This window comes from Gouania willdenowi, chromosome 8 (genome assembly GCF_900634775.1).
Source record: "Gouania willdenowi chromosome 8, fGouWil2.1, whole genome shotgun sequence".
Lineage (NCBI taxonomy): Eukaryota > Metazoa > Chordata > Actinopteri > Blenniiformes > Gobiesocidae > Gouania > Gouania willdenowi.
Genome location: NC_041051.1, coordinates 21690441 through 21705020, shown reverse-complemented (window position 1 = coordinate 21705020; position 14580 = coordinate 21690441). Strand labels below are relative to the sequence as shown.

The following is a 14580-nucleotide window of genomic DNA, read 5'->3' as shown; positions in this document are numbered from 1 at the left end:
TCTCCCAGTCCAGAGTGTACCTCCCACCTAGCCCCCATTTGAGAGTTGGAGATGGAAACTAATTTAAAATTAACCAAGCAAGGTAAATGAAAACCAGAGTCATCAGTGACTAAGGTCGGCCGTGACAGACTGAAACTCAAGTCTTTAAACACTGTTTAGAAAAGTATTGGGAAATATGTTGCATCACATTGCGTTGTGTGGTTTGTATGGTGCTGTGTAACAGATGATGAAGTTTGCTAAACTCAATCCGTGTTAACTGTCACGACAATAGTTTTTAGGTGAGCACTGCAAATAGACAGCAAAGCATGAGAAAAAAGTAGCCGAGCTGATCATTTTTATTTATTTATTAGCATCCTGGTAACACATGCAGCATGTTCTAAGATGGTAAAGCCAATGTGATGCCATTAATCTATGAAACACATGGTACTGTAGTAGTTGAAACATGCTACATTTACTTACATTCATTTGGAAAGTAAAAGACCCTTCACCTCTTTTGTCTCACTTAAGACAAAAAAACAAAGCAAAAATAAAATAAAAATGCTTCCTTTTGCAAACAATATATTCTTACATTTGGTCTCAACCTTGGAATAATAATAATAATAATAAAAAACAGCCTGCATCCCCTCAGATTAAGAAAGACAACTTCAAAACTCTGCATTAAAAGGTATAATAATTTTATGTTAAAGTTACTTTTCTTTGTTTCTTTTTTGACAATATTTATAAAATCCTACAATTTCATTTGGCAGACGCTTTTATCTAAAGTGACGTACAACACGAGCAGTTAGGGTTGAGAGAAAGAATCCCTAGGTTCAATTTGAACTGTTGACCCTCTGATTACAAGCCCGCTGTTACGTCACCACTTCCCTGTTAGTTAGTTGCGACTTCTTCCTTCTTTATTAAATAAGCCAGTTAGCCACTTAACTATTTACAAATCACATTGTATTCTGTTATCAAATTATATCTACTGCACTTGTTTTTATTGTCCACTGTTAAATGTTGGTAATACATTGTGATTATTTTGTTCATACTCTGTTTTATGAGTTAGAAAGTAGATTAAAGTTAAAAATCCTACCCAGGTTAAGTTATGAACTCTTCAACAAACTGCGTTAAAGCGTTGTTCAATCTTCTTTTTGGGAGTTGTGTCTAAATCAAAAATATTAATTCATAGAAACATGATAGAAAAACCATGCTACTGGTCATGCTACTGGTCATGCTACTGGTCATGCTACTGGTCATGCTACTTCAATACACTGTTGATGTTGTTCTTTCAACTAGTAAAACAAGAAGTACAAGTACGAGTATTTCATAGATATTAAGATATACAAAATGCACTAAACCTATTCCTATCCAACAACACCATATGTGAGTCACTATAGTTAAACCATAGTTAAATTATGGAAAGACTCACCATAGTGAGTTTGCAGCTACTCCCACTGCAACTAAATGCCCTTTAGATCTATATATTATACATTTCAGTAACGTGCAACAATGGATGTCAAATAACATGATAAATTGTATTTCTGGCACAAAAGCAGCTATCTTTTATTGAATAATATAATTCTTATTTTTAAAAAACAATTTTTTTACTTTGAAGTCCAGTTGATTTAGATTTAAAAAATGGAACAATGCCATTCCTTCTCATTAGATTAAGACCTGACAATAAATTTGAATTCAAAGGTGGTCAACTTTGTTTCAGGGAAGCTGGAACATACAGTGCAGCAAAAGTGTGATACACGCGCGTAAGATTTGGGTTTGGGCTGCTATGCTACTTCAGCACAAAACTGATGTGTAAAGGGTTTCACACACAGCTGCTTCACTTGCCAGGCAGAACAACAAGAAAAGTAAGTTGGAAAGAAACATTTGACAGCTTGATCATGCAGATCGAAATTGTGAGGAGGGAAAAACCCAGACTCTACCAAAGTGTTAATCAAAGAGATCAGGGAAATTATCCTGGCAGTACTCTTGAAAGTTAAACTTCTCAACGGTGAAGGGAACATCTTTCCACCGCTTCACAGTCACCCTGCCTTCAGGCGTCTCCAGGGCAAAGTACTTAATGGCTAAATTTGGCAGCACCAGTTTCTTTTTGTAATTCACCTCATATCCCCACTCCTGAAAACGCACAAAAGAAGGAAATTCAAAACCCAAAATAATGTTCATTTCTTATTGGAATATTAAAAGAGGGGGAAAAATGCAATTGGTTTAGGTTATCTAACTGTACCTTGTTGCAGTAATCACAGCTGATTTTACAGCCAGGCTCCCAGTCATCAAAAGTTTTGGCGATCATCACCTGTCCACCAACTTTGTATTTTCTCCTGAACACAAACACATAATCATCATTAACTTCTGCTATCGCCTAATCATGAAAATCTGGTCTCTAAATTCAAATATTTTAATTTTGAAATTAGTGAAATTACTAAAATTAGTTTTGGTGTTCTGTGCATTATTCTTTTAATGGCTTATTAATGAATCAAGCTACCCATGTTTACATCAGAAGCACGACTACACTAGACCTAATTACAAAAAAACAGATAACGACATAATTTCATTCACTCATTCATTCTCGGACCCACAACCCTGAGGAGGAGGTCACCAACATGGTGCCCACGAGAACCAGGTAGCCTGCATGGACCATAATGGTACGTTCACACCAAACGCGCTTCGGACATCAAAATCGTGCCTTACGCGCGTAGTTGGACGCTTGTGCTCATTGAATACAGACACTTGTCACCAGTGTCGAAGATGCTCGGGACACGCGTCCAGCGTGTCAAGGGGAGGGGCTTCTCTGTTGCCGGTGGTGTTCAAACAATGGATGATATTGTGGTGATCAGTTACGTTCATAATTCACCCAGTGACTTTGAAGTGGTGGGAACATAATTGTGTTGAGAAGGCTGTGTTTTTGGTCGGATGTATTTTGGTGTGACTCAGTGTGTGCACTGTGATGTCAGAGGGCTATAGAGAAGTGTTGGTGAATGGAGAATAAAGTTTGGAGTTCCTTGCTGAACACGCCGCCTCCGACTCCCATTAATCTGCTCTAAATTATCGCGAGAGTGGCTTGGCTTTATTTGTGCCTCGGGTTCGTTTCTGGATTCACCAGAGCTGTGCTCGGACAAGAGTCTACTTCCGTCTCTCCCATGCCCAGTTTGACGACCTGCTGACCCGCATCGGCGCTCACATCTCCTACCAGAACACCAACTACAGGCGCTCTATTCCAGCAGAAGAGAGCCTGTCCATCTGTCTGTGACAGATGTAGCACATGCTGCACTTGATAAGTTTTTGTATTAAATTAACCATCTTTAAATGTTTATTTTCACTGAGACATTAAGGCAAATTTAAGTTTAAGTGTTGCAGATTTTAAAAAGTGTTGCATGTTGAAACATTTCTTTTTAAGTTACTGCTAGTTTTCCTTATTATCTTACCCTTAAATTAAAGTGAAACTGTCACAATTTAGTATTTAAGATGTGTACAGCATATCAAACTGGTAGCCCTTCAGAATATTCAGGACCTTTGAAGTAGTTACAGTTTCAGGAAGGTGGGTGACCTTGGATATAGAGGTGATCACTTTCACCTTGTTGCCCAAGACATTTTTTCAGTATTTCATTAACACCAAAAAACCCCACTTTTAAATAATAAATACTAAAACAAATCTTAAATACTAAAATAACAAATCAGATGCTTATACTGACTTTGGGGCAAGTTAGTGTGAAAGAGCAAATTTCTATTTGGGAAGTTAGACAAAAGACTTGTGGATACTTCCAAGCGGCAAAACAGAAATACTATTAATACTAACCCTATTTAACCAGCCTATTACTGAAATCAATGAACTGAATTGTGTAGGGCTTACTTAAAGTCAGGGTTGACGTTGGCATAGATCGTTTCAAGAACCTTTATGTCACTGCCGGAGGCAACAGGTTCGAAACAGTTCCGACATAAGAGCTGGACACTGGACGCAGGAAAGCGACTGTTCTTCGCCGATCTGGATTTCTCTTGAAGTTTAGTGGCAAGGACTGCCTGCATTTGAAGATCAGTTATCTGGACAGAAAAAAGCCAATGTTAGAGATGCAGCTACATAATTACACCACTGAGAAAGTTCAATATCCTGACCTTCTTACGAAATTCATTATCACTCATTCTTTGGACGCTATCAATGGCTTCTCCCGTCAACTTCTCCAAATACTCATTGATGAGCTCCCTGTTGACTTCGCGCCCTCCTTCCTGGGCAACCACTGAATACCGGCTGTCGCGTGCTCGGGCACGCCCGCTGGCCTGCTGCTGGGCAATCTCATTGGTCAACAATCCATATCGCACCACAAAGTTGCATTCAGGAATATCGAGACCTTCTTCAGCCACGCTGGTGGAGATCAAGAGGTTCAGGCGGTTTATGCGAAAATTGCGGATTGTGTCAGCCTGCTCATTCTACAATGCAGATGATAACAGAAACAAAATAATCACTGATCAGGAATGGTGTTATCAAAATGGTTATAATATATTGACAACAATTTGACCTCACCTGTGTCATGTGAGTGTTGCCATTGCCAGCTCCAATGAGGATTGCTGCCTTGATGCCCGCTGCCGTCATAGCAGGATTTTTGCGGATCCAGTCATTTAGGCAGTGAGTGCTTTTGCGGGTTTTACTGAATAGGATTCCTTTGGATGTCCCACTTGAACTGAACTGCTCTAGCAGGATGCTCTCAAGTTTGTCCATCTTTGGATTCTCAAAGTGTGGGTTTGATGCAAGTTTTCTCAACTCCACCTCATTTTCTGTAAGAATAGCAGCAATCATTGTTTTAAAAGATGCACTTTGAGCTTTGAAATAAGCAGTTAAATCAGATCAAAATGATAAGACTCCTACCTTCAAAAAGCCCCAACAGGAAGATGTCTGTTCCGTCAAATGGATTAAACCTGGAGTGGTAAAAATCCGCTAACGAGCGATAAGCATCCATCATGAGCAGGGTGTCATTGATTAACAGGGCGTCATTGTACTGTCTTAGGTGGATTGCACATTGTGCCATTACTCTGTTGTCTTCTCTTACACCTGATTTAAAACAAAGAGAAAAACTTTAGCCTAATATCATAAATGCCTGAGTAATGATTTAAGGATTACCATGTTTATCATTTAAAGGGGCGGTATTATGAAAAAATCACTTATAATGGTTTTGCTACATCTCTTTAGCCTCATTCACATGGCCAAAGTTAAAAAAGTTCTGTTTCCTCTCTCCCTTGTTATTCCACATTTTGTAAAAAGTCAGCTCCAAACGAGCAAGTTGGATTTTCCCATCCCATGGCGTCACATACGGGGAACTCAATGCGAACAATGCGACGCAACAGTTGGACAAAACAGGTCTATCTAAAACTGAACTATCACCTTGAATGGACTATTCCTGTAATCACTAGAGGAGATGATGTCAAGAAAGCAACTTAGCAGTTTCGGAAAGTGTTTGAACTCCTCTGATTCTGCTGCTGCTCCTCTGCAAACATTATCTGCAGGCGTGGGGCGCACACACTTCATGAAACAGTGTTTTTCTGACTCACAATCACAATAGCCGCTTAAATAGCCATGTGTTTTACTGTAATGTGCAGTTTTTTGGTTGAAAACAATAACAAGAGTGTGTGGATAGCGTCTACAGACACGCCTACTCATGAATATGCATAAGTAGGCTGCGAAACAGCCCATTTTTAGAATTGCTCAGAAAGTGAATTTTCAAAGGGCTGAACTCCAGAAAACAGCCGAGTTTGGGAAAATAGACCTCAAATTCTATGTTGTTGGAGTTCTTTGAACAAATGGAGATGAGTGAAAAACAGCATTAATACTGGACCTTTAATATATTAACTATGTTGTTAAGTTAAGCTGACATCAAAAATAGGGACATTGCCAACCAGATATTTTCTTTGTCAACTACACTGATATTTCCTTATCAACTAGCCTATCAAACACTGTTTTAAAAAAAAATATATAAGTCGATTTAGGCACAAGCCTTTTCATCTTTTTTTCCCAAGTCATTAGTAGAAATACCACTGAGATGTGCACACAGGGCCCTGTTCTCCCGTCTGCACCTAAGCATTTTTTTACGCACCTACAGTTACGCGCATATTCTCCAATTCAGGCTACTGAGACGCCCACAACGCGTATATCACGTGTGCATGCATCCGCAAGGTTTGTGCGTCTCCCGTGAATTAATCATTGAAAAATTTTCTTGATGTGGGTGTGTTTTCATATGTTATTTCATATATCGCATATACAGTGAATCAACTTACATTAAAACGCTTATTATTGTTAGTTATTCCGTCACTGAAAAACAAAAAAAAAGCAACTAGAATACTGTCGATATGTACATGGTTAACCGTTTACACGCCAACATCCTACGTCAAAACACAGCTAAAATATAACTTTGCCTATTATGCTACAGTGCTAATGAAGTTATTTAACAATGTTATAGGCGTTATTAGGTCAAAGAAGACCACAGAAGTGAAACCATGATCTTACCTCGCTGCTCTAGAATCACCACGTCAGCCTCATACTCCTGAGTACCAAGCTCACGGAGACTGACATCAGGGGAAAGATTCATAAACTCATGGATCTGCGTCATCATCCACTTTAGATGATCCCCAAACGGATCCTAAAAAATGAATGGTATCTATTAATTGATCAGATTTGAATGCCGTGGGTACATGGAACAGAGGTTGGCATCATAACCACAAGGATCTAAAGTTTGAAGCTTGGATTTATTTTATGTATCAGCTGCTCTGGCTTTAGGATTCAACATCATCATCATACAACAGGCAAATAAAAATGACTTATTTTAGTCACTCTACACCAGGGATCACCAACCTTTCTTAAACTGTGAGCTACAACTTCATAGATACTGCAGAGTCTGAAGGGTTATTAACTAGAAAAACACTTCTTAAAAACTACATGTTCACGGTCTCACTTTAATTCGAGGATAAGGTGATAAGGAAAACTAGCAGTAACTTAAAAAGGTAGGAAATGTTAAGTTTCAACATGCAACACTTTATTTCTCCTAATTTATGCAATTGTTTCATTTTCATTACATTTCATAAAAAATTATCATCATCCTATTTTACAAGCAAACAACTTTTAAAGGGGACATATCATGCTAAATCCACTTTTTTTAGCCCTTAAATGCATTTTGTTGTATATTTAGAGTGCACTCTTTTCTTGCCATGTTTTTGCCTCTTTTGGACCATTTTTGACCACCTGCTACTTTGTCTGCCTCCACTCGCTCCTCAAAAAAACCCAAAAATGTAGCGGACTGGACCGGCCCACTGGGACGATGCCCGGTATGCCAGATGGCCAGTCCACTCCTTGTTACGACCCCCTCCAGGATGTGTACGCAACATAAACAGGACTCCACACAAAGTATTTATTAACCCAGTTTTTAAGTAGCAACATATTAAAAAATAATTCAACAAAACAAAACAGACTGGAGACCCTGGCCAAACTAAACAAAAGTAGGGAGGGCACTTGGCCAACCCCATACAGGGCCGTGGTACCCAGCGTCCACCCTCTAAACTAAATCTACATTAACACGAAAACTGGACAACCAGAAATCTGCTAAACCCACTTCTACCCGAGCTAAAAAAAAATGGAGCAGCACCAAATCTTTGCGGTCCTGATGTTTATAGTTCGTCCGTCCATCTCTCCCACACATAATTTTGTTTGTGTTTCCTTGTCCCCATGATGCATTGCGTTTTAATGTTTTTGGTGCCATTTTCTATACTTGCTTTGGGTTTGCTCTACAGTGGACCACACTTGGCTTGTTTGGTCTACACCAAGACTTCCAATGAGCTTTCACATCACAACAAACGAACTGGACCATTCAAGGAAACCAAGCCTGGTGTGGACCAAAGAGGTTTATGTGAAAGCACTGAGCTTAACTGACTCATTCACCCCCCCCCCCCATGGCCAATGTAGAGACTCCAGTCAACCTCATGTACATGCTTTGTGATTCTGGATTATTATTTTTTTATCTAGAGCTATTTATTGGATGCTTTTCTAAGTTTAATCCGAATAAAATTTTGTCAACTTTGCAAATCAATTACAGTTAGTAGGTGGCAAAAGGTAGCACAATTAGACCAGAAATGCACATTTTTAGATTGATTGTGACTCGGGAGATTCTGCGTACGAACAAAAACTTACCTCCAATCTTTTCTCCACGATGTCAAATGTTTTGACAGGCCTGGGGACCTTCTCTCTCAGCTCAGGAACATAGTTTTTAGTTGAAACTATGGCAGAGTCCAGATTGGCACATATCTTAAAAGGAATGAAGTTGCCATGAGAAGATGAGAAATAGACATTTTGGTTGTAAATGTTAATCTGAAAAACTTAACTACGTGTAAGCCAACCTGCAGCACATGTTCAACAGCCTTGTGGAGGATCTTTGCACCTCCTGTTCCTGGTGATGCTGTGAGGCCCAGGATCTGTGGCAGCGGTCCATCTCCTTTCAGCTTTTTCTCTACATAAACTCTCATTATTTTGTTGTAGACTGTTTCCTTGTGGGTGTGGTGACACTCGTCAATAATCAATAAAGTTATATCTGCAATAAAACATGGTGTTGATTTTATTTCTCGAGACACTACTGATAGATATGTTCACAGGCACAATTTGACAGATTAGTTAGAATATGTAGGATCAATAATGTACAGCCTATATCTAGGCTCTTAGCAGAAGTTGGTGTTCTGCAAGTCAAACTGGACTTTGCAGAAATAAGTGTAGAACTTATCATTCTGGACAATTTTAGCCTGTTTTTATTATTATTATTATTATTATTATTATTATTATGTTTGTCACACATGTAGCTAGCCCCTATCTAGAAAGCAGTAGCCACAGGAATACGGCAGATGGAGTGGTAGTGTGAATCAGTGTAGGGATCAATTATAATTGTAATTGTGTAATTGATAATTAATTAGAATTATGGTGTACTTACAATAGTAATTTACTGTCGTAATCATACTTAAATTGTAATTGACTTTGTAACTGCCATGGAACTTCCATTAAAATTGTCATGTACAGTTCTACACACATGTAGTTAACAATTATTAAAATGTGTTTTTGATATCAAGCTTTCCCACATTTTACCATTAAAAAAAAAAAAAAACAAAACAAAAAAAAAAACACTTTTATTAGGTTATTTATTTCAGGCTCAGTAATTGTGATGACTTTTAATTGAACTTTAGTAATTGGAATTTACTTTCTGATAAAAAAAAATGTAAATGAATTGTAATTGGAAAAAATGCTGGTAATTGTGATTGAACATGGTTAATTGAAAGCGTAATTGTAACTGAAAATTGTAATTAACCCCAACCCTGACCGTAGCCACAGGAATATGGCAGATGGAGTGATAGAAGAAGTGATAGATGGAGTGGTAGAGGGAGTGGTAGATGGTGTTGTGTAACTAACAAACCTGAGAGATCAACGTGTTTTGCTTCTTCTTGGTCAGTCAGAGAGTTATACAATATCTGCGCTGTGCAGATGACCACATCTTTGCTCTGCATCACCACACCAAAGAAGTCCCTCTCATCACACGCTCCACTGACTGGAGCCAGACTGTATCTGTTACCAAGTTTGGGTTTGAACTCTTTCTCATAATGTTGATCCACGAGGTGAACCTAGAGGACAGAGTATGGCAAAGATCAGTCATAACATTTCTATAATTATTCAACAACAACAAAAAAACACTTCATTCAAATGGGTATTACCTTGTTTACGAGAACCACTACTTTAGCATTAGGTGTGGTCTCCAGATGTCTCTTAGCGACATACACGGCAGCACGTGTTTTTCCACCTCCAGTCGGCAGCCATATGATGATGTTTTCCTTCTGGAGAGCCCTTTCTACCACTTCCTCCTGGTACGCATACAGTGTGAAATCAGCCATGTGCCACACTGCTCCTGTTCACAGTGGAGAAATCATACTAAGACGTAGTATAATAACAATAAGTTTATTACCTCGAATATGTTTATTGTAGTATTATCTCAGATATGAGCCATATATTTAAAGAGATCCTCCACTGTTTTTACAAAAGTGGCCTAAAACCTTTGGAATGTCCTTATTAGAAGACCTATGCCTAACAAAATGCATTATTGTGCACCATATTCGTTTTATTAACATTAAATTAAAAATGGGACTACTTTATCGTTTTAGAGCCTCCATGTTGAAATGATGTCATTGATGACGCAAATCACCCCTGTTAGTCCATTGAGTTCAATAGGAGTGAAGCATTCAGGATCATTTAACAGCTTTTTCAGTCAAAATGAGAACTTGTGCTGCGTTGGGTTGCTCTAAAAATCAGCAAGAGTTAAAGAAGTCGATCTAAACCTCTTGTTTACCAAAATTTGATCAAAAAAAATCCATGACCCGAAAAAATCTGTGACCGCAGGGGGCGACAGTTCCAACTCTGCTGTTTTCTAGACGGCATGAAGAAGAGGAGAAGAGCTCCGTGAACATGTAAATACAATCAACCAGGATCGACTGCTGCTCATTAATATCGTCCCAAGTTGAATCTTGTCAGAAATGGTTGAAGGTGTGGTTTAATTATCCAGATTTTTTTATTTTTTTTTGCTCTTCTCTTCTTCATTCCATCTACGAAACAGCAGAGTTGGAACTGAATTATGGAAAGAACTCTCAATTTTTCCACAAATCTGACATTTTCTGACAAACAGTTCCACAAAATTCCGCTAAATTACACAAAAATTGTTGACAAAATCAAGAATTTTTGAAGTGAATTGTACTGATATTGAAAACTAGGGCACAATAATGTTAAAATTGTTCTTTTGACACCCCTGCCTTAAAGACAGAAATGAATAACACAGTAGTAATTATAGGTTTACAATCCAAAGTTTAAAAAAAATAAATAAAATACAATTTAACAGATATCTCGACTCCATCTTACACACAGCTATTCTATACATATGACATATATTGTTTAGTATGCTGTGTACATTAATTCACAATACCATTTGTTATGAATAGATGCTACGTATACCTGTATAGTCTTAAATGTGATTATACACAGCAGGGTAACGAGTTGAGTGGTGATTTGCCCAAGCAACACATAAAATATCATTCTTAGTAACAGAAAGAAAAACTCAACAATACAGGCCATGTTGATTTTCACCTGATAATTATGTGACAGTAGAATTTTTTTAATCAGCACCCTTGGGTGTAACCACGAACAGCTGACAGCACCCGCCTCCACAAGCACCAGGAAGAGATAGCTGCAATGAAAACACAACAACAAAACAACAATAATTCCCATACCAAGTCTTTTATAATAAACGCACTGAATGTTGTGTATATTCTTGTAATTACCTGATAACTACCATTCCTGTCAACATAACGTAAGCCCAGATTTTAAGAGCATAAATACTAAATTATACTAGGAAAGCCTTCAATTGTCACAAATGCTACATCTATAGAAAGTTATTTCTATGTAACAAGATGGGCTTCCCAGTCCTGTGGCTCTCTGATTGGTGTGCAGTGCTACACAGGCGTTAAGTTTGGACCAGTGTTACATTTTTACAAAACATTTTATTTAGTTTTAATCAGTTTTTTTTTTTTTTTTTTTAAAGTATAATTTCATTCTAGTCAAATTTAGTCATAAGGACTATTTCAGTTAAAGTCTAGTTTTAGTCAATTTAAGATTATAGTCGACTAAATCTGTTTCAGATATAGTCCACGAGAATATACAGGACATGAGTTTGTGCATTTTATTTAAAAAAAAAAGACTAAATTCCCAATTATCAACTTGATATGGGATGGTATTAATGTTTAGAACTAAAAACACACAGACAGACCACATGATCACCTGATTTTATTAGTGGTATTCACATTTTTCTTTAAAAGTCGTTTAAAAACTCCATTATCTTGCCACATACTGTATATGTAAACAACAATAACACATCAGCCTTGTGTAAGACCAGCTAAGAAGCACATAAGATTTGATTTTATTTACCATATGGATCAAAACAACAGGTCAACAGTTGTTCTGATAATAAACAAAAAGCAATTCTTTGAGACATTCTGAAAGAGTAACCACGCATTCAATCAGCGGATCATTTTTTGACATAAAACAAGCCTTTGTGTACTCACCAGTCCAGTCAGGTGGAGAATCCCCAATGAGCTCACAAAGCTAGGTGCTTTATAACAGAGGTAAACATCAGCTGAGAGAAGAAAAGTGGAAACGAAAGTGAAAGAATGGGGTGGCCCCACACAGGGGGGTTCAAGAGCATCGACACATTTCTACCTCTCAGCAGCGACAGTGAATAATTGCACTGAAAGTGATAAAAATGTTATTTTAAGGCATCTTAAAATCCAACCTCTTACTAAATAGCAGAGGTGAAAAGAGTACTGACATATACTACTCAAGTACAAGTACTGTTACTTCATTGAAATTGTACTGAAGTATAAGTACATCATACATAAAATACTGAAATACAAATAAAAAGTAGCTCAATTACATAGTAATTGTGCCACGTTTCCTTTGCATACGGTAAACATCTCATGTACAGTATAAGCTTAAAAAGGAAGTCAAAATGTGCAATTCTATAAAAAATAAAAAATAAAAAAAATAACATCACTGAATTCAATTCAAAAATAATAAAATAATCAGGCTCCAAGTATAGATATTTTTATGAACTCTAAAACTGATGAAAATAAACTCCATTAAATGCTGTTTTGGCGCCATGCGTTACGTTTAATCTGATTGGTCGGCATTTCATTTTTTTGTAGTTTCACAAGATCCATTGATCTTTATAAAACAAAAAAAATATATAATTTACTCAGTAATGTTTGGGTGTAGAAATGTAACTAATTACTTCTTTTAAAACAAACTGAAGTACAAGTAAAATGACTGATTTAGAAATATACCCATAAAAGCCACTCAATTACAGTAAGATGAGTTCATCTAATCTATTACTTTCACCTCTGCTAAATAGTCTATAATAAATATGATCTTTTATCTGTTGCTTACAATTGAAGTGTAAAGAGCCTCACAGGGGCCCTCATAGGGCCCCATTTATTCTGCAACACACTGAAGAAACGGAGAAAACAAAACTCAAAGAAATACAAATTCCCCCTCCTTTCACTTTGGTTTCTCATTTGTTCATTCCTTTATTTAAAAGGCAAAATATCACTTTTTAAGGCTGGCATCTGGATAAATTGGACTTCACACAAAATATGAAGAGCAGTTTAAATAAATTGGAACTCTTTGAATAATTGTGCATAGTTAGTGATACTGGTTCTTAGATCTGTGCTGACTGGCAGTGGGAAAACAAATGGTCATAGAAGTCAGTGATTGTTTGGTCCACTGATCAGCATTATGCAAATAGAACTCCAATTCATGTCATACAGACAAACTGTCAGCGTTCACGGACAGAGTCACTTAGAGCAGTGTTTCTCAAATGGGGGTACGTGGACCCCTGGGACTATAGGAGGTACTTGAGAGAGAGAGAGAGAGAGTGAAAATTAACAAATAAAGTGACCAGAAGTGATAAAAACTATAAAAATAAATCCATTGAGGTGCCACTAAATCAGTGTTTTGCATCCTTTGGGTCGGGACCCCATGTAGGGTCACATGGAGTTTAAATGGGTTGCCTGAAAAAAAAAAAAAAATATATATATATATATATCTTTGGGGTCTCCAGAAATTCTTGATATCAAAATGGGGTCATGATCCAGAAAAAGGTTGGGAACCACTGCACTAAATACTGTTTCTTTATAAAATGAGATTATTTAAAAAAGTGTGTTATCACTCATTAATTCCACCATTATGCTCAATATCTATTTTTTAAAAAAGCAAAATGTTGTAGTCAAACAAAGAGGGTACATGGATTCAGACGTAAGAGAAATGCAGTACTCGGGCCTGAAATGTTTAACAACCACTGACTCACACTGGCAATCCAGGCCTGTGCACGTTTGACACCTCGAGTCACTCCAAGTCTGATTGTTTGGCTTGTATGAGTGTGAACTGTGGTGTACTAGATCACACCGGCTCAGTGATGTATGAAGCAGATTTTTAAGCCCAAACTCGTGGCAGCCTGACACTTATTTAAATCTGTGGACACAATTTATGAACGACTCAAGACCAAGACGCTTTTTTTTTTCATCGATTCACCTCCATCCATTTGTGCATCTATCTTTTGCAAATGGAAACCACTCGACTGCTCTTTTACTGTACTGTGCCTTAAACACAAGCCACACCTATGTAAAATATAGAAATTAAGACTGAACCCAACCCATCTCTTCTAGTTTGGGCAAAGATCTTCAGCTCTAGCTCTTGGTAGCACAGCAAGACTGTTTAATATATAAGTGAGCTGATATAAGAGACTAACTATATCAGACTGACTGACTATCATCAGCACCATTACTTTACACATGTGTAAGTTAAAGCAACTGGACTGGCATTAAGACGTTTCACCTCTTTTCCAAAAAGTCTTGCTCAGTTCTAAAGTGTCTCGTTTGGTGACTAAAGAGTTGTATAACGGAGTTCATATCCCTATAGTAGAGCTCATCAGGTTTCTCAGTAATGCACGTCAGGGTTGATCTTTGCAATAAATCAGCATAGGA

General features: G+C 37.5%; 1 protein-coding gene across 1 annotated transcript; it reads right to left on the bottom strand.

Annotated features, from left to right (window-relative positions):
• Nucleotides 1-329: 329 nt before the first annotated feature.
• dhx58 (DEXH (Asp-Glu-X-His) box polypeptide 58) lies at nt 330-12216 on the bottom strand. The gene is made up of 13 exons (XM_028454582.1): nt 12106-12216; nt 11132-11231; nt 9715-9905; nt 9420-9624; nt 8362-8552; nt 8156-8269; nt 6482-6614; nt 4850-5032; nt 4508-4758; nt 4102-4413; nt 3842-4029; nt 2219-2312; nt 330-2109 (listed from the first exon to the last, which is right to left on the bottom strand). The coding sequence occupies exons 3-13, from the start codon at nt 9889-9891 to the stop codon at nt 1924-1926; spliced, it is 2034 nt and encodes a 677-aa protein (XP_028310383.1). The 5' UTR covers nt 9892-9905; nt 11132-11231; nt 12106-12216; the 3' UTR covers nt 330-1923.
• Between the last annotated feature and the right edge of the window lie 2364 nt (nt 12217-14580).

Coding starts and splice junctions, on each gene's coding strand:
- dhx58 (XM_028454582.1), bottom strand. CDS start 9,891: ATGGCTGATTTCACACTGTATGCGTACCAGGAGGAAGTGGTAGAAAGG. Junction 4,759..4,849: donor CCTGTTGGGGCTTTTTGAAG/GTAGGAGTCTTA, acceptor CTATTCTTACAG/AAAATGAGGTGGAGTTGAGA. Junction 2,110..2,218: donor GCTGTGATTACTGCAACAAG/GTACAGTTAGAT, acceptor GTGCGTTTTCAG/GAGTGGGGATATGAGGTGAA.